This window comes from Bactrocera latifrons, unplaced genomic scaffold, assembly GCF_001853355.1.
Source record: "Bactrocera latifrons isolate USDA-ARS-PBARC rearing strain unplaced genomic scaffold, ASM185335v1 scaffold_55, whole genome shotgun sequence".
Lineage (NCBI taxonomy): Eukaryota > Metazoa > Arthropoda > Insecta > Diptera > Tephritidae > Bactrocera > Bactrocera latifrons.
The window spans coordinates 59,870-82,303 of record NW_017537212.1 but is presented as its reverse complement, the minus strand read 5'-3'; the positions used below and the strand labels follow the sequence as shown (position 1 = coordinate 82,303).

Genomic DNA, 22,434 nt, shown 5'->3' with positions numbered 1-22,434 from the left:
TCTATGGTATTCAATGACTTTTAATATAATATTTTAACAACATATGCTTTTTGAGACTCGTGGAAACCCCTTACTCAATTTTCATAAAATCATAAGTGTACGTACTTATTCGAAGATATAATACATACATACATATGTTTTTTAATGACAAGCGACAAATGAATAAATCCAACTGAATGTCATCATATAATGAAGCTATAGTAGTTGCTGAATCTGTGACAGAAAACTTAACGCAAAAGTCGAAAAATACATCTCTGAATATTTTTGAAACTTAATCTAAGGTTCCTTTCACGATTTTGTCAAACAACAATTTTTGTGATACTAAGGTTTTCAACTCAGTGTCAGTGGGGTTTGGCGGTTGAAGTTAAACATTACTGCGTTTATTTAAGAAAAATATCAATAAACAAGTAAGGAAGGGCTAAGTTCGGGTGTCACCGAACATTTTATACTCTCGCATGATACAAGTGATAATCGAGATTTCAGGCGTGGTTGTAAACCGATTTCACCCATATTTGGTACATGTCGTCACGGTGTTAAGAAAATATTATATACCGAATTTCATTGAAATCGGTTGAGTACTTCCTGAGATATGGTTTTTGGTCCATAAGTGGGCGACGCCACGCCTATTTTCAATTAAAAAAAAAAACCTGGATGCAGCTTCCTTCTGACATTTCTTCCGTAAAATTTAGTGTTTCTGACGTTTTATGTTAGTCGGTTAACGCACTTTTAGTGATTTTCAACATAACCTTTGTATGGGAGGTGGGCGTGGTTATTGTCCGACTTCTTCCATTTTTGAACTGTATATGGACTGTCTCTTATACACATCTAGATGTGTATAAGAGACAGGCTATAGTAGTTTTCGAGATATGTACAAAAAAGTTAGTAGGGGCCGGGGCCACGCCCACTTTTCCAAAAAAATTACGTCCAAATATGCCCCTCCCTAGTGCGATCCTTTGTGCCAAATTTCATCTTAATATCTTTATTTACGGCTTAGTTATGACATTTTATAGGTTTTCGGTTTCCGCCATTTTGTGGGGGTGGCAGTGGGCCGATTTTGCCCATCTTCGAACTTAAGCTTCTAATGGAGCCAAGAAATACGTGTACCAAGTTTCATCATGATATCTCAATTTTTACTCAAGTTACAGCTTGCACGGACGGACGGACGGACGGACAGACGGACAGACGGACGGACGGACAGACAGACATCCGGATTTCAACTCTACTCGTCACCCTGATCACTTTGGTATATATAACATTATATCTGACTCTTTTAGTTTTAGGACTTACAAACAACCGTTATGTGAACAAAACTATAATACTCTCTTTAGCAACTTTGTTGCGAGAGTATAAAAATTGAATATGAGTAAAAAAAACTATTTTATTTATAATTTTAAATAATTTTAATCAGTTATTTTGTACATGTACATAGAATGGTGAAAAATCTGGTGAGTTCATGTAGTGAAATCTCGGAGCTGGATGAGACAAGCTTCAATTTGATTTAAGTAAAACTAACTTATGAATCTGTAACAAATATTATTTAGAAGCAATTAATTTGTCCATAAAACTTAGTTCTCTTGCTGTTAGGAAGTTCCAATGGATTTGAGGATTTACGATGACAAAAATCGTAACATAAATCAAAACTAATTTATTTACATTTTCGTGAGCAATAATGAATTGTTTTCATTTTTGGTTTAAAATTGTTAATCTGTTTAATTGTCTGTCAATTCTAAATTTTTTATGTTGGCAACACCAATAAAACTTCGACTTGCTTTTTACACGGTCCAAATGCATGTCGAACGAGTGTTTTAGTTCGTTGGCCGCATTTTAAATGGCCCCTACGTCTGCAGAACGCTTTCCTTTCTTGGGCAAATACATTTTACCGAAAAGGAAGAAGTCGCACGGTGCCATATTAGAAAGAGTGGTTAATGGTTAAAATGTGATTTTTGGTCAAATAATCGTCCTTCGAATGTTGGATTCTGAGCAATTTTTAGACGTCAGTCAATTTGTCCGGAACAAACCGTGCAGAAAACGAAAAAAAGGGCGAAGAATCATTAAAAAGCCGAAATCTATATACACAGATATATAGTTTAAGAATGCGTTAAAATATAAAAATCATAATGTTCAAATATACTTATATATATAATTTTATGCATCCATAATTAGTCAGAAAAACATCAGATGTATATAACTTAATTATAGAACGATTTTCTAATGACAAAAGGACACTCGTGTAATTTTTGTTGCTTGTGGTTTATGTATACTAATTAAAACGTAATAATACACACATGTTATTCAACTGTCGGGGAAAAGTATCGCATCATATTCTTTATTGCCGCTAACTGCATGGAAAATAGGCTCTTTCTACCTTTCAAACACATACATATGTACTTATGATTAATCCAAGCTAGGAAATATTATTAGCCAATGAAAAAAAGTGTATCTGTATAAGAAACTAGTCATTGTTGAAACAATTGTTTAAAGTTGGCTTCATCCTGAAAAAAATTGCAAAAACAATTTCTTGATAGTATTTTTTAAATTAACTTTAAATTAAGGAAAATAAACCACATTAACTATTATACATATGTATCATATACCAGTAAAATGACAATTAATGATGAATAATGTCAAATTTATAATTTAAGAAAATAAAAATACTGTMCATATTGATAATTACGTTGCGAGTTAGGTACATTTGGAATGAGAATACGTACTATATTCTTTTGTATGATCTGTTGCTGTATCGGTGAAGCAATCGGTTTTATTCCGTCTAACAATTTAATTTACTGTCTTGGTAAATTTTGTTACATCTCATACACTTCTAAGCTATTATATAACTATTTAACATGCTTAAACAAATAGAGAGCATATGTGTAATTTTACCTATTCCAGAGAGTTATGAACTGTATAATAGAAAAAATAAGCAACTTCTGATTATAAAATCGGACAAATGAATTTATTAATCGGTAATAATATGTGAAAATTAAAGAACAAAAACAAGCATATTAAAACAAATTAATGTGTTATTTACGCAAATATATATTGGTTGTACCAAGCAAATTTAAGTCCTCTCTTAAGGATAGTTGTATGTATATGCTTACTTAGCATACAATAATTATCGTTACTTTTTAGTTAATAATTTTCTCTAACTTTATTAGTTCATAGTTTTTAGCAATTTAGAATTTTATTCTTTCATAATCTATCTTGAAACAATATCTTTCCCCTTTTTTTTGCTTTTTTGTTCTTTTTTTTCAATTTTTGGTTCATTATTATTTAGTGTTTTATATTATTTTTATTTACAATATGTCTTATAAGTAACTTTACAAATACCCAAATTTACCTAATACTTTTATTCGATTACAAAAAAACGGTTTCGCTTTTAGTTGGAAACCCAAGGGAAGTAACTACCCAAAATATACAATACACATAATACAAAAAAATGCGATAGATATTATTATCATTATAAAACTCACTTTAGTCAAGTTTAGTTCGGATTGTTTGAGCTTACTTTGCCCTCTTTCTCGGTAACATGGGTAGGACCAGTAAAAGGCATTAAATCGAAACGCACTCACCTGATGTCTGGTTCAAATATTGGTCTGTTAAACAGTATACAAGTATGTACATCGTTAAAGTGTTTCATCGACTTAAAAATAGTAGTATTATAAAATAAATTTCGTAAGTTGACCTCTCCGTTATGGCTATTGTTATCTGATTTCGACTTTTGGAGGCGTATATTTTGTTTAAGTTGTATATCATTGAAGTAGCAGCCGCAGGTATTAATCATTCCAGACTTTCTTCGTTTAACTTGCTTTCCAAGCACATCGGTTGCCAGCAACACGAATACATTTAAAACCCACGCAACAAGATGCTTCAAATTCCTGCTATCTTGATCCCAACTGCTGCCAATGTTTGCATATACCACTTTATATATGCTAAGGTGCATAAGTACATTGACAGGTACACTAGGAGATATCGACTTTGGGACATTCGAAGATATACTGGTCCCGCGCGCTGCATTGCTGCTGGGAACTCCCCTGGAAACGGAATGAGAAACACCTATTTAATTTACAACTTTTTTCTGTCCTTTAACACCATTACAAAATTTAGGTAATTACAAGCAAATAAGTATATACATATATGATAAGCTGTCAAAATGAGTTAACAATACTATCTTTAAATAAATAAACGAACCGCTGTAATAGTCATTCAAAATATTGAGGAAATTAGAACACTGCACAGCTGTACAATGTGCTGTTATACACTTTGCGAACTGAAACTTATAAGTAGTATGTTCAACCCATACGCAACGATGTCCTAAAGTATAAAGCCACATTCCACTAAACAACACTTGCTAGAATAAATAATTTTTGGAGTACTTGGTAACTTACAACCATCATGTATGCACGTGGAAAAGGGTAAAACTTTATGTAATATTTTATTACTTGTAGTGAATATATGCATGGTTCACTCTTACAAGTTCAAGAATTAAAAAAATTACAATTTAATTCTGAATTAATTACTATTATTAAAGTACGTTTCAATTAATGCACATCTATATTTATACTTACCATTCAGTACATGAACCGTTACACTTTTAGGTTTTGCATTTGATGGGTTGCACTGATAGTGTCCGGAATCTGAAGGCCGAGCAGATTTTATAAGAAGAAAAGAAGTAGTAGTTTCACCTTTATTTGTTACTACCGAGACACCACCGCGAGGAGAGTCGTAGTTGATAATCTAAAATCAATAATTGTAATATGTATAGTAAATTACATAATATATATCTGTGTTTAAAATTGCAATGAAAGATCGGGTATTCAAGTTTTTCAGAAATTCTCTTGTGGATTGCAAAAAAAGGCAACGAAGCGAAGTGTCACAATCAGTGTTTTTTATTATTCTTTAAGTAAAACTTTTGAAATACTCAAGGAGCACAAATTCCGTTTTAAAAATAATGATGTTAATCGCTAATACTTTACTACTAGCTAATGTAGAAAAGACAATTATTGATACAACTTCATYGAATTGCATAATCAACCTGATGCACAGGTACTAGTTTAGTAGTGAACGGTTAAATTTTTGGACTGACATTACACAATTTTTGAACAGGATCGCATTATGTTTATCGAATTATTAATATGTACTTATATTATACTTAGCTTACACTTAGTGAGAAAAATGAGTGGACTATACAATACTATTATAAATAAAATATTCTTCTCATGCACATCGTACACATAAATAGATAGTCTTCATTTGTAATTTTTATTAATTGACGAACACTACGTTAGCAATGTGTTAATTTATTTATTAATATTTCGACAGTTTATTTTGTACAAATACATATATATATGCCACGCATTTTGTACGAATATAGTATACAATTACTTACAGCGTTATTATGATTCCAAAATATGTACGCAGGAGGTTCGGGAGAATTTAATATTACACAAGTTAAATTTATTGTTGAACCGCTCTCTATATAAAGATCCGGCGCGCCAATGATTTCGGTAGAAGGTTCTAAAATGAAAATTTGTAAGAGCATTTCTTATAAAAAGCTAAACATAATGTATAAATTGTACTCAACTTGCAAATCATATAACGATCTTTAAATACTTCCGTACTTACAATACTTTTATAAATATTTTTATGCATGTCGATATGTACGATTACATTATATTTACATGTGTATTAGTCTTTTACTCACCGACAACATTCAAGTGAATATAATGGCTCATATGTGGCGTGGTTGAAACTTGGCACTCATATATACCAGAATCTCGATGTTGGGGATACTTAATTTGCAAAATCCAGTCTTCAGTTTGTGGCTGATGAATAGCACGAAAGCGCTGATCGGATGTATATGTATACCGTCCAACAGTTAACAGATGGATGTCTCGATGCCGCACCCAAGAAACTTGCAAGAGCATCTGAAAAAACATTTTTGTTTGAAGTCGCAGTAACGTTAACTAGAAAAATTATCACCTAATTACTTATCAAATTAATTTTAATTTTTTAATTTACTATTTGAATGTATTTTGGTTAAAATTTTGACAATCGTTTTTATCGATAGTCATACAATTCATAAAAAGAATTAAATAACATATAACAGAGGTGTAAAACGCAATTATTTGAGTATGCACGTGTATGATTTATCTATTTCTACACTTSTTATTCAATCTTGAATAAAACTATTTATTGTCGAAAATGTTTTTAGTCAACGGCAGCCAAGATCAATGGGAAATCGTTTTCTGCAGCTCTTTATTTTATTTTTTTAATTTCTTTTTATATGTACTCTCGCAACATGCTTCTACAAAGCATACTCGTAATAGATATAAATGTATATAGTATTGTTCACCTTATGGTTATTTGTAACACTTAAAACTAGATATAGAGTTATACGTATTTTCCTGATATTAATGTGTCCGGGTGCTAAGAAGTATAAAATCGGGTCAATGCTTTCTATAGCCCCCATATACTTAATAAAAATATTTCAAAGTTCAGGTAGATTTCATACCATTTAGCACTTATGTAGGTCAATATGTAAATTATCTTAATGAAACTCTTACATCATCTGTTTTGGTAATAWAAATACAAATTTTTGCAATGGATTTGCTGTTTTATAAATAAAAAAAATAACTACTGTTGAACTTGCCAAAATCGAATCACCGTAATCCATAAAAAAACGTTGAGTAAGTGGGACTTCGAGTTATAGAAACTTGCCTGAACTCATACATATAGTATTTTTTACTTGTTTGTTTCGGTGAAAAGAGATTGTAATCTGTATAGTACTTTGTGATACTMGTCAGTGGTATTAATATTTGTTATTAAAAATGAATTTAAAATCGCATAGTTCAATTCAAGAGTTCGAGTTATGGAGAACTTCGAGTTAAGGAAGATCGATTTACGGAAGTTCAACTGTATTTACGGTAAACAAGTGTAAATTATTCAAAAGTTATCTCGATAGTGCACAATGGGTAAAAATGATGTCAWGAACTTTCATTTTCCATTTCTGGTAAAGAGTAGGCGTTAGAYTGAATAAATAATTTAATGCAAGCATTGATCACAACCACGAAACTCACCGTTTTATTTCCTAGATTTTTCACACGACAATTTAAATATGCCGTTTTTCCGAGGAGTGCTGTTATATTTTTCGATGCAGCTTTGTCAAAGTATGGACCATTGCGATTATCTTCTGTTACTTCAATCACATTACGATTGACGRTGGATGTCCCCGAATAATGTGCGGTACTGTTCTTCTGCACACCTCCATAATATACCGAATTGTTCGCTGTACTAAATACTCCTACAGTTACGAAAGCGGTACTTGAAGTGACGATCGGTGACAATGTGACATAATTGGCCTTATTACGTATATCAGCCGCTGCTAATGAAACAWTGATATCAGGGTTTCCGTTGCTTGCATTGTTTCTAGACCTAATGKTATTGCCATCGCTAATGCTATCAAAGTTTCCATTGGTATCAACTCCGCTTCCCGTAGGTATATTACTACTTAGGTTGTTGGAATTCTTTTGTTTAACTGAGTCCCGTTGCGATGCTAGAACTACAGATTAATTTATTATAAAATAATATAGTATATGCTTCGAAATTTTTTCTTTAAAATTTAATATCAATGTCAAATACTAACTTAGGTATTACGTTTGAGGTTTCTTTTCTTAAATAAAAAATTTTGTTAAAAAGATATATAACTACTAAAAATATAATCCCAAATTTAAAGATCTTTCTCAAATAAATAAATAAAGTTAATTTTCGCTATTTAATCACTTATCACTTGTATATTTTGAATATTTAATTTAATTCAGAACATCATTAAATTTGAAAACGGATATTGTGACTTACCAGTGCTTTCCGATATCAAAACAGTCATTATAACAGCAAACAATAACATAATCGTATGTATTGAATCTGTCATTATGCTGTAATTAACGCCCAATCTCCAGAAAGTCAGTCTATGTTTCGGCGTTAGCCCCTTCGATTTACCAAGAGTGCTAACAGTCATATTTCCCGATTTCCTGGTATCACAATTCCACTTTTGTACCCTCCGGCAATACTTGTAAATAGTACATGTCCCCAATCTTTCATTTAAGGTCAACTGCATGCGATTTTGTCTGCTAAACTCTTTATCATTTAACAATTTACCGAATACTCGCCGTTGAAATTGTTGAATATGTTGAGACCGATGTATCTTTGGGACAATTGGAGAATTTGTAGAGCTCATGGTTTGTTTATATGTATATGGTATGTTCCCCAGGGAGTTAGGTTTGAATACAGATATATTTACGTTTTAAGTTTATTTAATCGCAGTAAGTACTTTAGGGGGGGAGTGACCAATGTGGCTCTTTTGAGTCGAATTGCTGTTAAAACAGCCTCTTAACATTATAAAGTGCATATCTATTTTGAGTAGAACAAATAAGCATACGAAATTAAAATCTTTTGATTTTCTGGATCTCTCAAAATGACCTTTTGTTAGTGTCTATTGCAAAGTGACAATTCACAACCCCTTTCTATTTGACCTCTAAATGTGTTTGTTTTGCTCACAGTAAAGTAGGATTATTGACCATGAAATAATCTGCAAGTCATTGTGATATTTGGTATTCCACCATCTTGTATCATTATTATTCGTAGTAAAAGCTTGATTGTCATTTAAATCTGAAACTGAGGTAAAAAAAAAATTGTGTATGATTTACAATAATAATTAAATCACGTTATTTTGTATTTTGCAATAAAATTCATTTTTTCCCATAGGGCTATTTTAATTAGTTTGGTATGAATATTAATATAATCTTGAACTGGATTCGTAATTATAAAGGCCCATGCACATACAACTTTCCTCGCTTTGCGTGACATTTCATATTGAAACAAAGAAGCGGAGAAAACAAACGGTATACCGCAATGAACGCTTCGTTTTCAGTGTTTCTCTGTAACAAAAATGAGCAGTAGTTCTTCGCAAAGTGTAAAAAGATGAGAGCTGCCAAATAATATGCTTCGCTTCGCGTCGAAAACTTTTTACGTGAACGTCCACATACAAAAGCGTGCATCGAACTATCCTGTCAAAACAAATGTCATCAAGCAAGGCGAACCAAAAGTTCAATCTGAATTGGCCATAAAGCGCTGATGATAAACTACAATGAAAGAAGAAAATATTCAACAAAAGATCCACCCTAACAATTTGACTGGAGAAGTAGTTTTTGTTTCTTAGTAAGAACTACCTGAATACGTGCACCAATAATAAATTAATTCCTTTTTATCAAGGCGGCCTTCACGGTAATGCAAAAAAGAGGTTCATACATACTTGCATGGAATGTAGTTTCACAGGAATAAATAATTTCGTTGATATTGCAAACCGTTTTTGTTTTATTTAAAAAGAACGTACAAATTTTGGAATATGTACCATAAGAAGGCAATCTTATTACTGATTGCTTTTGAAAAATAGTCCTAACTCATCTTGAAACATGTTTGAGAGCATACTTGTTCGTGGGATTTGCTACACGTTCCATATATGTATGTATGTAGATATCGGTACTAACCACAAAAAGGGTCTTAACTCATAAAATGGCAATGTTCAGGAGGAGCAGTTCATGTAAAAAATATTAATTCGTTGTCCATAATGCTTTAACATAGAAATTAAGAGACATTTTTGTTAGCACCTCGAATAACAGTGTGATAATCGTAATTATTTCATCAGAAGGGTTATAGTATTTCAAATATAATTATCCACAAGAGACACAACTTCGTAAAGTACAGCAGAAAATTTACGATTTATTTTAGCAATAGCTACACAAACAGAAATAGTACTGTTTAGCCAATAYTGCACAAGCGTGGCCAAAGGCGCAATTAACACAAAAATAGATCTAACGGTGATTTTCCAGCTAAGTAACAATGAAATTTTCACAATGGTTGCTAGTATATTTTGCTCCTATTCTTTTTTATTTAATTTTTTTTCTTTAAAATCTTGGAAACTTTTTCAATTTTGTTTCGGCATTAGAAACTAAACAAATATTAAAGCAAAGCTACGATTTTTTGTTTCGATGCTTTCTTTGAATTGTTTCTTTCGGCATTTAAAACTAAACAAATAACACAGAAAACTATTTTTATACCCTGAGCAGGGTATATTAAGTTTGTCACGAAATTTGTAACACYCAGAAGGAAGAGTCGGAGACCATATTAAGTATACATAAGTATATACATACATACATGTATGTAAATTATCAGTATGTCGAGCTGAGTCGATTTAGCCATGTCCGTCTGTCTGTATATATACGAGCTAGTTCCTCAGTATTTAAGATACCCGTTTGAAATTTTGCAAACGTCATACGTCATTTTCTTCTCAAGAAGCTGCTCAAATTTCACAATGTATTTTCACAAAAGATGGCACAGGTTATTTTCTAAAGCAGCAATGTAATATCCGAAGATATTGTTTAGATCGCTTAACTATAGCATATAGCTGCCATACAATCTGAATGATCGGAATCAAGTTCTTGTATGGAAAACTTCACATATGACAAGGTATATTCACGAAATTTGGCATGGATTACTGTTTAAGGTAATAATATAATCTCCGAAGAAATTTTTCAGATTGGATTACTATAGCATATAGCTTCCATACAAACCGAACACATAATTATTAACAGAAATGCACCTGTGAAGGGTATTTACCTTCGGCAACCGAAGTCAACGTTTTTTCTTGTTTAATGTAAGTATTATTACTAATGTGATAGTTATTGAACGTGTAACATTCACGCGCGATCTATCAATCATCGTTATAGATTTCGATTCAAATATCACAATATTCAACATGTGACAAGGCGCCTATGAGAATTTTTCATTATCAAAGATTTAAATGCAATTAAATTCATGATACACATGTACATAAGCAAACAAGAAAGTATGTAATGTTTAAATTAGGTATTAATATATACAATGTGTTCATCTGTTTTGTTCAACAAATCGGCAGTTCCGACAAATGAGGAAATGATGATGATTTTCAAAAATTCAAAACGATATCTTAAAAACTGAAAGACAAGTTCGTATATATACAGACAGACGGACAGAAAGACAGACGGACATGGCTAAATCAAATCAGTTCAACATACTAATAATTTATACATGTATATATACTTTATAGGTTCCTTCTGGGCGTTACAACCGTAGTGACAAGCTTAATATACCCTGTTAAGGCTATAAAAATAAACCTGGCTAAGCTTCATACCTATAAATATACATACATGTGTTTGTGTGCATGTACGTATAGTTTAGGTGCGCTGTGCACATATATATGTATGACGTACCTTAAAAAAGTTTTAATAAATAAATATCCAAATAATATAATAAATATCCATATAGTTACATGAAATTAAAAAAAAGTTTATGATCAACAAATTCGAAATTTAGATGTTATTGATCACGATTCGCTATATCATATTACATATTTATATGTATGTAAAAAGTTTTAAACTTATCTAATGAAACCAAAATGGTTATAATTAAAAACAAAAACTCTTCAATTGCACTGTTTTTGTTTGTTAATTTTTTATTTTTATTTTATTTTCTCGTAAACACGTGAAAAATGATGAGATGTTACGTTATTTTACATTTTTGGTGAGGTTATACATTTACATACTACATATCCATGATTTACTAATGGATTAAAGAGATCACACATTTTTTACCTTAATATGTGTACTAAGTCATAAATTAATGACTAACTTAAACTATATTATTTTCATTCACTTCAAACTTTCAACAAATATGCGTAAATGCATTTAATACATTTAAAAAATTAAGACGCAACGCAACTGATTTCTCTGTTTCACTTTTTATCCTCTTTCAGGTAGAATGAAAAAGACATTATTATATGAATTTGAATTTAATTCAAAAAAAAATCTTTTACCCACGGTAATTGTTAAATATATCTGATGCGTATTTTTATTTTGGTATCCGAAGTATTTTTTTATATTATCTATGTACGGATAAGTAAAATTTTCTTCTGTACTCGCTGAATCACCACGGAGAGACAGAAATACGAAAACGAATGAACCGTCCTTGACTCATGTAAATATCTCGGCACTTAGCACAACCACTTCACAATTTTATTCTCCTTCGCATGTGGTGGAGAGGACTGGATACGGGGTGTGGCGGAAGCTTTAACTAGTACCAACTGAAAATGGAGGCATAAAGCACAATTTCACATTTGCATGCTGAATTATTTATTAACTTTCTTACTTATACAGTTTTTGGATTAGTCGCACTTTTTCATTTCCTTACAAATATTCAAAATATTTAGCTGTACATCCAACCGTTCAAAAGTAATTTATTATTATTCGAAACCGATCACGAAATCTTTCCCCTTATTTTCAAATATATATATGTATAAGCGCATTTAGGGTTTGTAATGCACAGATATATTTTATTGGAGATACTTATAATACGGATAGTAATTTTCATTTCGTGAAAAATAGAGTGAATAAAGCAAACACCACGTCACAAACACTTACACTAAACATTATGGCAACAATTATAATATTACTCCATAAATATTAATTCCGAAACCGCCGTTTTGGTCGTTTTCCTCGGTTGAACGTCTTTACAACTCGATTGCATAGAGAGCACTGTCGAAAGGGATGAAAAAAGTGCCGACTTTGGGGCTCACAGAAGCGAATTTGCCAAAGCCGATGCGTCCATATGTATTATCGAGCAGTTTCGTGTTGTAGAAAATTGAGAACTGAGAGAGCTTAACCCCCATAAATATGTACATTCCAGTTAAAACTAAAAAATTCCAAAAGAGATTACGTGAGTCTTGTAATCCTTGAGAGATTTCCTTAGTATAACTGCAAATATATGCTGCAATGAGAGCTTTAAAAAGCTTTTACACTTCGTAATAGTCGCAGATACTAAATAGGTATCTTATTCGCTATCACTTACGTTTGCAGTAAATGCTTCTGACGTATTTTTCACTGAAAATTTTACATTTAAGAATCATCAACACTTTCTCCATACCATTGTACTTAGAATAACGTCAAATATATATGTTCAGTTATTGTATACACAAAGCTTTTATGAAATAAACTAAAATGTTTTTGAAATGTTACAAATAAATTCGACATTAAATTGCTACATGTAAATGTACAATATGTATTATCTTAATACAGTAATATGCGAAACTTAGGGTATAAACGGTGACCGACAAAAGTTTAAACACGACTCACAAAAAACTAATTATTCAGGTTGCTACAACTTTCTTTTAATTTTGGAAAGACCGAAATATAACAAAAAATAATAAACTGCTGGAAGCTTTCTTAAGGGTTGTCGCGCTAAAACCCTCATCTGTCGTTACGCTCTAAAAGCTTTCAGGTGTGCTCAATAAAATTCAAATTCCRACTTTGCAGTGAAGTTTTTAATTCCGCGGTGCATTTTAAAGCAATAACTATTGCAATGTGAGCCGTGCGTTTGGGGTCGTTGTCCTATTGTAATATGTAGCTTTCACCAATCGTTACTTTACGAACACTATCTTTAAATTATTTTCAAAAGTATTCCAAATTGCTCCTGCTACTTCAGACGCAACAAATTTGTAGTATTTATTTTATCATTATGCACACAGTATAACGGGTGAACCAGCAGAGGTACTTTTTTCAATAGTATTTTTTAACAGATCACTCTTAAGTTTTGTCAAACTTTTATGTTATTTTTGCTGAGTAATGTTTGGCATTTCATCATGGAAAGTCTGAACAACTTTAACAAATCGTTCAACTTTATTACGAAAATTCATGTTCTTTGAAATTTGCATTTCGGGCRCTTCGCTCAAGTTATGGTCAACATAATCAGCCTACTGAACGTACTATTCGCACCAACATCACCCATCTTGAGACCCAGCATTCATTGTTGGATAATATTAGATTGAATATACCCGGTCCAGCACACAGTGAAGAAAATATAGCAGTCATAGCTGAGAGTGTATACGAAGACCAAGGAGAGTCGGCGCAGTTCGCAGCAACTTGGACTGACGTATGGAATGACTTRGCGCATTTTACGTATAGGTCTTAAATTAAAAGCGTACAAAATACAGCTTGTGCAAGAAATGAAGACGCTCGACCTTCCCCAGCGGATGGATTTATTGAGAGAAGACTTCGGTGAGCCACCAAGATAGTGTGATATCACACCATTAGACTTTTTCCAGTGGGGGTATGTAAAGTCTAAAGTCTATGCGGGCAATCTCACTTCGATTCGGGTCTTGAAGCAAAACATCACGCTTGGCATTCGCCAGTTACCCGTCATAATGTCGAARATAATCTTCAAAAAATTAGTTCCAAAGAATGCTCTTTCGAATGATAATAAGCATTAAATTTGAAGTTTATGTATTTTTTTTTCTTTCTACGAAATGGATCACCCTTTATACACACTACTTTAAAACAGAATTGTGCATAAAATAGCTGAAATGTTGTTATCTACAACTCTCAAGTTCTATTTCGCGTATATAGACAGACGGACGTGGCTAAATCGACTCAGCTCATCATGCTAATCATTTAGATATCTATTTTATAGGGTCTCAGACGTTTCCATTYGATTGTTACAAACATCGTGACTTAATACGCGGTTCAGAGGCAGCTACATTCATATATGCTATATATATATAAATTTAAAACCGATATTTATAAAACTGAGGAAACGCTAAGTTCGGATGCAAGAGAACATTTTATACTCTTGCAACTTTTAGGAAACAAAGCAAGGGAAATATCTTAAGATGTAAAACGTCAACCTGAGGATCGAAATCCAAGCACTTTTATATACTGTATATAGTACATACTATATATAATTCATATGCTTACAACCACATATTAGTTACATATATGGGAGGTAAGTCAAGTTTTCGCTCAAATTTATTTATTTTAGGGTAAAGATACACTGTTATAAGTAAAACATGCTAGCTCATTTTCATTCAGATTACTCACATATTGACCGATATATGGTRTACAAAGTTACACGGAAGTTCGATTATCTTAATATTAGATATAGAGGGGCTAAGGGAAGTATTGGTCCATTCAACCCATTACAGACATACCATTGTCAGAGAAGTAATGAGTTTCAATTATATATCTCAGACATTGACYGATATTTTCTAACAAAAGTGAACTATAGGTACCGGGGTCTAAATATTCGGTACCTAGGGGCGCGAACAGTTTTTGTTGGATTTGAACGATTTTTGGTCATAAGGTGGCGCAAGCTAAGGGCTTTATTTGTGCAAAGTTTAATCCCGTTATATTAATTGCTTTTTGATTTGCATACTGGAAACTGAACGAATCCAATGAATTTTAAAATTGTGCTATATGGGAAGTAGACGTGGTTATTGTCCGATTTCGCTTATTTTTACATATTTTGTCGAAACCGATAGGTCGGATCCCGAGATATGGGATTTACCCAAAAAGYAGGCGGTGCCACGCCCATCGTCCAATTTTCACACCGGCTCCCATAAAGCGTACCGTTATATGCAGTGAGCGGGGTTTTAATCCGATTTCCTCTATTTTCACACTATCGGTAGGAGTTCTTGTATATTCATGCTTGGCGAATTTGGTTGTTGTAGCTTTAGTTTATAAAATATGCACATTAAACATATTAGAGGGCGAAGCCRCGCCCATTTTTTMAAAATTTTTTATCCACAGATGCCCCTTGCTACTGTTTTACCCTGTGCCAAATTACAGTTTATAAGTTTTCGGTTAGTGTTGAATTGTTGGCGTTGCAGTGGTTTGATTACGCCCATCTACGAATTCGAATTTTATTTTGTACTAAGGAACCTGCATACCTTGTTTTAAGATATCTCAAGTTTTAGTCAAGCTACAGCTGACACGAACGGTCGGTCACCCTGATTATTTACATATATACATACCAAAAAATAAGCTGACATTTGAATTTAAACTGCGCGCGTGGAAGGATTTGGAGAATTATTTTTTTTTAGGTTGGCAATACTGTCAGTCACATTTATGTCAAAATATTCATTAGGGTTTGAGATACGTGTCGTTCTGTGTGCTGCTAAAAGTTGGCGCCGTGCGACTTCTGGCTGTTCACCAACCTCAAAAGACCGCTCCGGGGACACCGTTTTTATACGATATTCAAGCCGCAGCGAAGACGGAACTGAAGGTCATCCCGGAAAGTGACTACAACCAGTGTTTCTAAGATTGGAAAATCCGTCGGCATAATGTACTACATCTAGTGGGGGCTACTTTGCAGGGGATGAAATTGATTTGGAAGAATAAATAAAAAATTTTCAAAATAAATACAATGTCACCTTATTTTTTTGGGCACAGGTATACAACCCTATATATCTCAATTAGTTTTAGGTGATACGTACAACCGTTAGGGGAACAAAACTATAATACTCTTTAACAACTGGTTGCAAGAGTATAAAAACTGAGTGACTAGTAAAAAATATTTTTTTTTTTTGAAAATTCTGACTTCCCCTCACCCCTTACACTCGTAGAGAAAAATGTCGAACCTGAACAAGGCAATACATAATTTCTAAGTAGAATTAAAATTAAGGATATGTTTTGAACATCCCATTCCTAAGTGATTCACTTTTTAAATAAGAAATAAATTTTAGAAGCGTTTTATACTTCTTCAGTCAAGCGTACAAATATAGAACGTAATATTTAAAACAGTTGGATGTTATAGTTTATCGTAGGTTCCGCATAATTTCAATATAGAAGATTCGGCCGTTCCTTACAGAGGCTTATAGAAATGTTCCAACATATACATATATGTATATCAGCCAATATTTAAGATACAATAGGTGATTAAGTATTGTGTAAATTTTAATACCAAAATGTATGAAATTGGTCCACCAATTGCCCCAGTTGCTATTTGCTCAATATAATAATTTTCGTTACTTGAGTCATTGTCTAATATATTATAAGTAAGTGATTTCTTCATAAAATTACGTGAAAGCATGTTTTCGAGTCTATTTGAGAATTACAAAAAGTTAATACCAGAAGTGATGTCAATATACATAATATAGTAATTTCCGAATTTCCACCTGACGGTAAATTTTTATGCTAGTAAAAATGTAAATTTTATTGAAATTTAATTAAAGCCTATCTAGTTTTTTGTATAAAAATGTGTTTTAGCATTTAGGTCTAAGCCTCATATCCAAAATGATTTCCAATTCTCTTGTTAACTTTGTCTTCAAATACCCATAACACATATGTATAGTATACATACATATAATATATCATTTGAGTTAATTTGGTAGATTTTAATACAAAACAAGACAAAATGATAACTTCCGAAATTTTAAATACTTTTCACAAATACAAACGAATCCTTACAAGAACTTAACAAGTACGGCTATTACATATAATAATTATAAGTTAATAATATACCAAATATGAAAAGCATTAAAAAAAGGTTTTTTCAACACCTGAAAAATTTGCTCTTGCAAACGAAATTGGTTCAACATGTGCTGTACTTTAATTACCATATATTTTTTTCTTCAGTAGTTTAGGAGTTTACCCGGAGAAGACGTAGCACGTAATTTTTATAAATATAAAATAGAATATTCTGGTTGACTATATATCATTTAGTAATCGATCGGTAGGTCGGTTTGGTGCTAAAATTTATCAAATATTTATTATAATGGTCCATGAATTGTCCAATATATGTCACATAGTTTATACATACTATGTATGTACATATATCAAAAAGATCAGAATGTCCAGAGGAGTTGAATACCGACTATACCTTTACCTTTACTTTAGTATAATTAATATAACCTTTACATTTAATTTACCAGATTTTTAGGACAAACATATTATTCGCGTTTCCACACATGTATGGATGTATATTAAGTTTTGAATGCAATATGTTTTTACATAACTGAACAGTTTAATTTTTCATTATCTATACATGTACGTAACAATATATGTATGTATATATGTATGTATTAAACACTTGCAAAATTCTAACACCAAAAAWAAAAATCCAAAAGAATTACTCTTTTCTGCATTACTAAGACGGGTTTTCTTGCTCCTGAAAAAACTTGTATTCATATATGTATATACGTCCGTATGTATGTATACATACAGCTTTTACAAAACAAAAACAAAAATATTTTCTTTTGAATTCGTCATTTCACAAATGCGCCATTTTCTTACTTCAATGGTTTACATTTGTACATGATATTAATTTTTTTCAAATCCCCTTCTGAGGGACCGACTATTTGTCCCATTTTACGATCTATTACTGTATTGCCACTTCTTGCACGTATCGATGGTTTTGTACGGTCCTTTGAAAAAGCAAACTCCGAGTAATGCATCAGGCTTTCATAGTCGTACAATACATTGTAAGTACTAGTGTATATTTCGGGGTAGGCGATAAACTGTGACCAATACTTTTGAGGAATATTGGAATATTCAATTTTCACGTATTTATTGCGATCTGGACGACTCTGTTCATGGTAGAGTCCAAGAGCATGCAAGGTTTCATGTTGTATAACACCACGTTCACTTAAACAGTAGGAATTTAGGATCACGTCGTGAGGTCCCGTTGGAGTTAGAGGGTTAAATCCGACTCTTGTACCACACAAGTCCAAAGATTTCTTATAATTAATGTATTTTAAATTTCCATTTTGACGAACATCATACTCTCTAAATCTTAGACATGTACTTTCATTAAATACCAGTAAGGCTGCATGGACATTATCAACTTCCTCCTTGCTGTAATCTGTGGAGATAGTGTAGTGTAGCAAATTGCTTGGCCAGCGTTGTAACGGCGAATTCACAGCGTTACGGGTCTTATCTTCGGCCGCTTCGTCATCAACATGGATTTCATTTAAGTAATTTTCAAAATCTTCAATGTTGACTTTTCCTGAAGTGTTTGGTTTTGCAAAAGTTAATTGTACAACTAGTAACAAAATAAGCCAGCTAACGAAAAAATAGAAACTATTTCGATTCATGATAGTGAATTGGATACAGTACTGAACTCACTTTACATTTGGATTTTCTTTTATATAGTACCTGGATCGTCTACAAATGTATGCAATATGTACAATTCATTTACATATCGCAAAGCCTATTTAATATGCTAATGGCCAAAGATAGATCACTACGTTACCTGCAGTTTTTTACAAGACGACGCCATTTGCAATCACATTGACTATATACATTGAGACCTGGCTAAAATTATGCAAAAGAAATTGCTGAACACTATTTGTTTGAATATTTTTTCGTTTATACGAGATTATAATTTGATGTTGTTGTTGTTGTAACGGCAGAATTCTGCCGAGTTGACAGTCCTTGGCCGAATAAAAATCCGGGTCCGTCCCGTTTTCGTAGACCCGACCGTCGTGGGAACGGGACGATTCTGCTTTGATCGTTTCTTTTGAAGTTCGAATAAGTTCGAATAAGTTCAGAGATGAACACATCTAACTGGAGAATGCAACTATACATTGAAAACAGAACTTTGCAAATTATGAAGTTTATTTTGTTATACTTATTTGCCTAGTCGTTTGATTTCTCTTCTTTCTATGAATGTATTTATATGACTGTATTATATACTTAGCCTAGACACACAAATCGTTAAGTAAACCATAAGAGTTTTACATTTTTGCCTTTTCGACATCTTTTACTCAAACACTTTCATATAAAACTTAATATGTTTATCAATACCTCTAATTTGTAACTTGCACAGAGTTTTCTGTTTGTCACAAAATGATCCTACAATGGTTTGTTCCTTTCCGAATGAATGATTTAAAAGCAAATTAACATTGAACCCTCTAAAATCTACTGCATTTCGTTACATTATATTTATCAGTGCAAATATTAAAAAAATAAAATAAAAAATAAACATGAACGTTAGTAGAAATTAACTTAAATGTTTCCTTATATGTCACTCGATAAGCAATATACATGTAAAATAAGAATGAATCAAATTTGAAAAAACGATCACAAATTATTTATAACCTCGATCATTTGTCACTTGGTTAATGGTCATCCACACTATAAGTGTTCAATATACCATTACTCATCGCGGTATTGACACTCTACAGCAATTAATGAATTTCAATAAAAGTATAAAGCGATGGAGGCACAATGTTCATATATTTAATTCGATGTTTTTGTACGGTTCGTGCAGCCAAACAAGCCAGAGTGGTATATTTCAATGGATTGACGACTTCATGTATTTTCCTGGGTTTCAATAATGATTCGAAGGTTTCACCGGCATCATTTTTGGCATCCTATTTTAAAGAATATAATTAGCACACTTCAATAATAAATAGTTTAAACTTACCAGATGCGCGCCATGTTTTAAAAGAACTTTTGAAAGCGTTCGAGGACATTGTTGCGCTGTTGCAGCCAAATGCAAAGGAGAGTTTCCTGCATCATCCCTAGCATTTGGGTCAGCTCCAACTTCGAGTAGAGCTTTAGCTAGTGCTGGGGAAGGAAACTGACAAGCTGGATAACGACCGACAAGTGTTCCTTCTCGGTAACAAGCGTAGTGTAGAGCTGTTCGTCCCGATCGAACAGACACTTTAAGCCGATTCAACTTGTACAAAGAATATAAAATCTGTTTGCGCATATTTGGGCAGAAACTTTCATCTTCTTCAAGGGAAGCCAATAAACAACCAATATGTAAAGCGCTTACTAAGGCGCGACTCAGCGCGTTTGGATCGTGATTACAATCATGTATTGATGGTACTATGGCCGGATTTTTTTCCTGTTCTATAGTCCATTTAAGGCCTACAAAGGCAAAACTAACTGTTTCACCCAAAACAAGACGAATGTATTAAACTTGTTTTTATTACCTCTCTCCACTTCTAGAACAGCCTTATTAAATATCAGCAACATATCTCTGGCTTCAATTGGAGGAACAATGCGACCGCGAGGCAATAAACGACCAGCCTCAACAAGCATAAAACTAAACAGTTCCGCAAATGATAACAAAGATGATTGGGTCATTGGGCTGAGAGGTTGTAAAATTTTCTGCTGCATCGTCAAAGCATACGTCCATAACTCAATACAACGATCAAAACGTCCAGCATCTGCATAATGCGCTCCTCTAAAAAAAAAAAAGACTGAATAATCTGATTTTAAATGGTTATTTGTAGTTACCTGAAACGTATGTAATAGCTTGTATCAGGATGTGTAGGACCTAAAATTCGCTGTCGTATAACTAAAGCTTGCATTCGCATTTCGTCGGGATCTAGAACTAACTCTTCGAGTCCTTCTATTGTTTTCACTTCCGATACATATTCATAAGCTGCAATTGGTTCGCTGATAGTTTTTGGTATTTTAGGTTCCTGATTTCGATCCTCCATTGCTCTTCGCCACAAGGACAAAGCACTGATCATGTCACGTTTTTTATCTACGTATGTTGCACCCAAGAGTTCTAAAGCATCGATGCGACTTTTTCTACTAACGCAGGCCAAGGTAATAAGATGTTCTACAATTGGCAAATGCCCCGTCACACTCGCGGCCAAAAGCGGCGTCATACCGTAATAGTCGACATCCATTGTTGCGCCATGTTTTAACAACAATTGCAAAATCTCGAGTGAACCAGATTCTGCGCAGTCATGCAAAGCTGTATTTCCTTTTATACTACACCGATTCACATCTGCATTTAAAGTTAATAGATACTGAGCGATCTTGTAATGACCTTTGTAGCATGCGATCATTAAGCATGTATGTCCATGTCGATTTGCCACTTCAAAATCTACAAAATTGAACCACTTAAAATAATATTTTTTTATTAAACATTAATATATAGCACACCTGCACCATTGGTCACCAGAAACTTGACTATATCAAAATGTCCATCAAAACAAGCAGCGCGGAGTGGTGTAGAGTTAGTGCGGGTGGTACTATTTACATTTGCCCCGTGATGAACAAGGAGCTTTACAATACCATAATGACCAGCTGCTGCGGCGCACCATAGCGGTGGCGCATCCTCAATGGGCTCACCATCAAAACTCACGGAACCTACTTGCTCAACATTGGCGTGTCGTTTTAGCAAATATTCTACAATGTTATAATGACCGTTTCGGCAGGCAATTACTAATGGTGTTGCTCCATTAACTCTCGCAGATATAACCATCTTTATTTCTGACTCTGATCTATTGGAGAGGGTATGCTGTAAATAAATTATTTCAATTATTGACAATTTTTATTTTACGTACACATATAGTACATACATGAAAAGTGAAGAGCTCATATACACTTTAATCTATGATACGGTCTAAATTATTATATAAATAGCTATTTTTGAAGGTTTTATGAAGAATGGAGAAAAAATAWAAGCTCAAATCCATCTGAATGAAAAATCAAATGCAAATGTTATTAAAAGTACTAAATTATTTGAAATAACGGAATAACTCATTTTTCAGGGGAATGTTAAAAATGATTTGCAATATTTTAGGAAATATAACATCTTTGCCCGTAA

At 32.9% G+C, this 22,434-nt stretch overlaps 3 protein-coding genes across 6 annotated transcripts in view; all 3 read right to left on the bottom strand.

Moving 5' to 3' along the window:
- Positions 1-2,608: 2,608 nt before the first annotated feature.
- Positions 2,609-12,601, bottom strand: LOC108974454. 3 transcript variants are annotated; one of them, XM_018942303.1, is made up of 7 exons: positions 12,510-12,601; positions 7,855-8,670; positions 7,077-7,558; positions 5,702-5,924; positions 5,387-5,514; positions 4,566-4,734; positions 3,566-4,053 (listed from the first exon to the last, which is right to left on the bottom strand). In XM_018942303.1, the coding sequence occupies exons 2-7, from the start codon at positions 8,231-8,233 to the stop codon at positions 3,566-3,568; spliced, it is 1,869 nt and encodes a 622-aa protein (XP_018797848.1). In that variant the 5' UTR covers positions 8,234-8,670; positions 12,510-12,601. The 3 variants fall into 3 exon arrangements, with proteins under 3 accessions (XP_018797849.1, XP_018797848.1, XP_018797850.1); XM_018942305.1 differs by having other exon boundaries at positions 3,784-4,031; XM_018942304.1 differs by lacking the exon at positions 12,510-12,601 and having other exon boundaries at positions 2,609-4,053; positions 7,855-8,233.
- Positions 12,602-17,886: 5,285 nt separating this feature from the next.
- Positions 17,887-19,162, bottom strand: LOC108974305 (zinc metalloproteinase nas-13). The gene is given in 2 exon segments (XM_018942039.1): positions 17,887-19,022; positions 19,125-19,162. Coding segments are annotated over 2 exon segments (912 nt in total). The 3' UTR covers positions 17,887-18,148.
- A 430-nt stretch (positions 19,163-19,592) lies between these two features.
- LOC108974440 (protein fem-1 homolog CG6966) overlaps positions 19,593-22,434 on the bottom strand; it is an 11,890-nt gene continuing 9,048 nt past the window's right edge. For both annotated transcript variants that reach the window (XM_018942273.1, XM_018942272.1), the window contains 5 exons: positions 21,768-22,125; positions 21,108-21,708; positions 20,801-21,054; positions 20,287-20,735; positions 19,593-20,233 (listed from right to left, as the gene is read on the bottom strand). In XM_018942273.1, the coding sequence (XP_018797818.1) occupies positions 20,048-20,233; positions 20,287-20,735; positions 20,801-21,054; positions 21,108-21,708; positions 21,768-22,125 (1,848 nt within the window). In that variant the 3' untranslated portion in view covers positions 19,593-20,047. The remainder of the gene's footprint in view (positions 20,234-20,286; positions 20,736-20,800; positions 21,055-21,107; positions 21,709-21,767; positions 22,126-22,434) is intronic.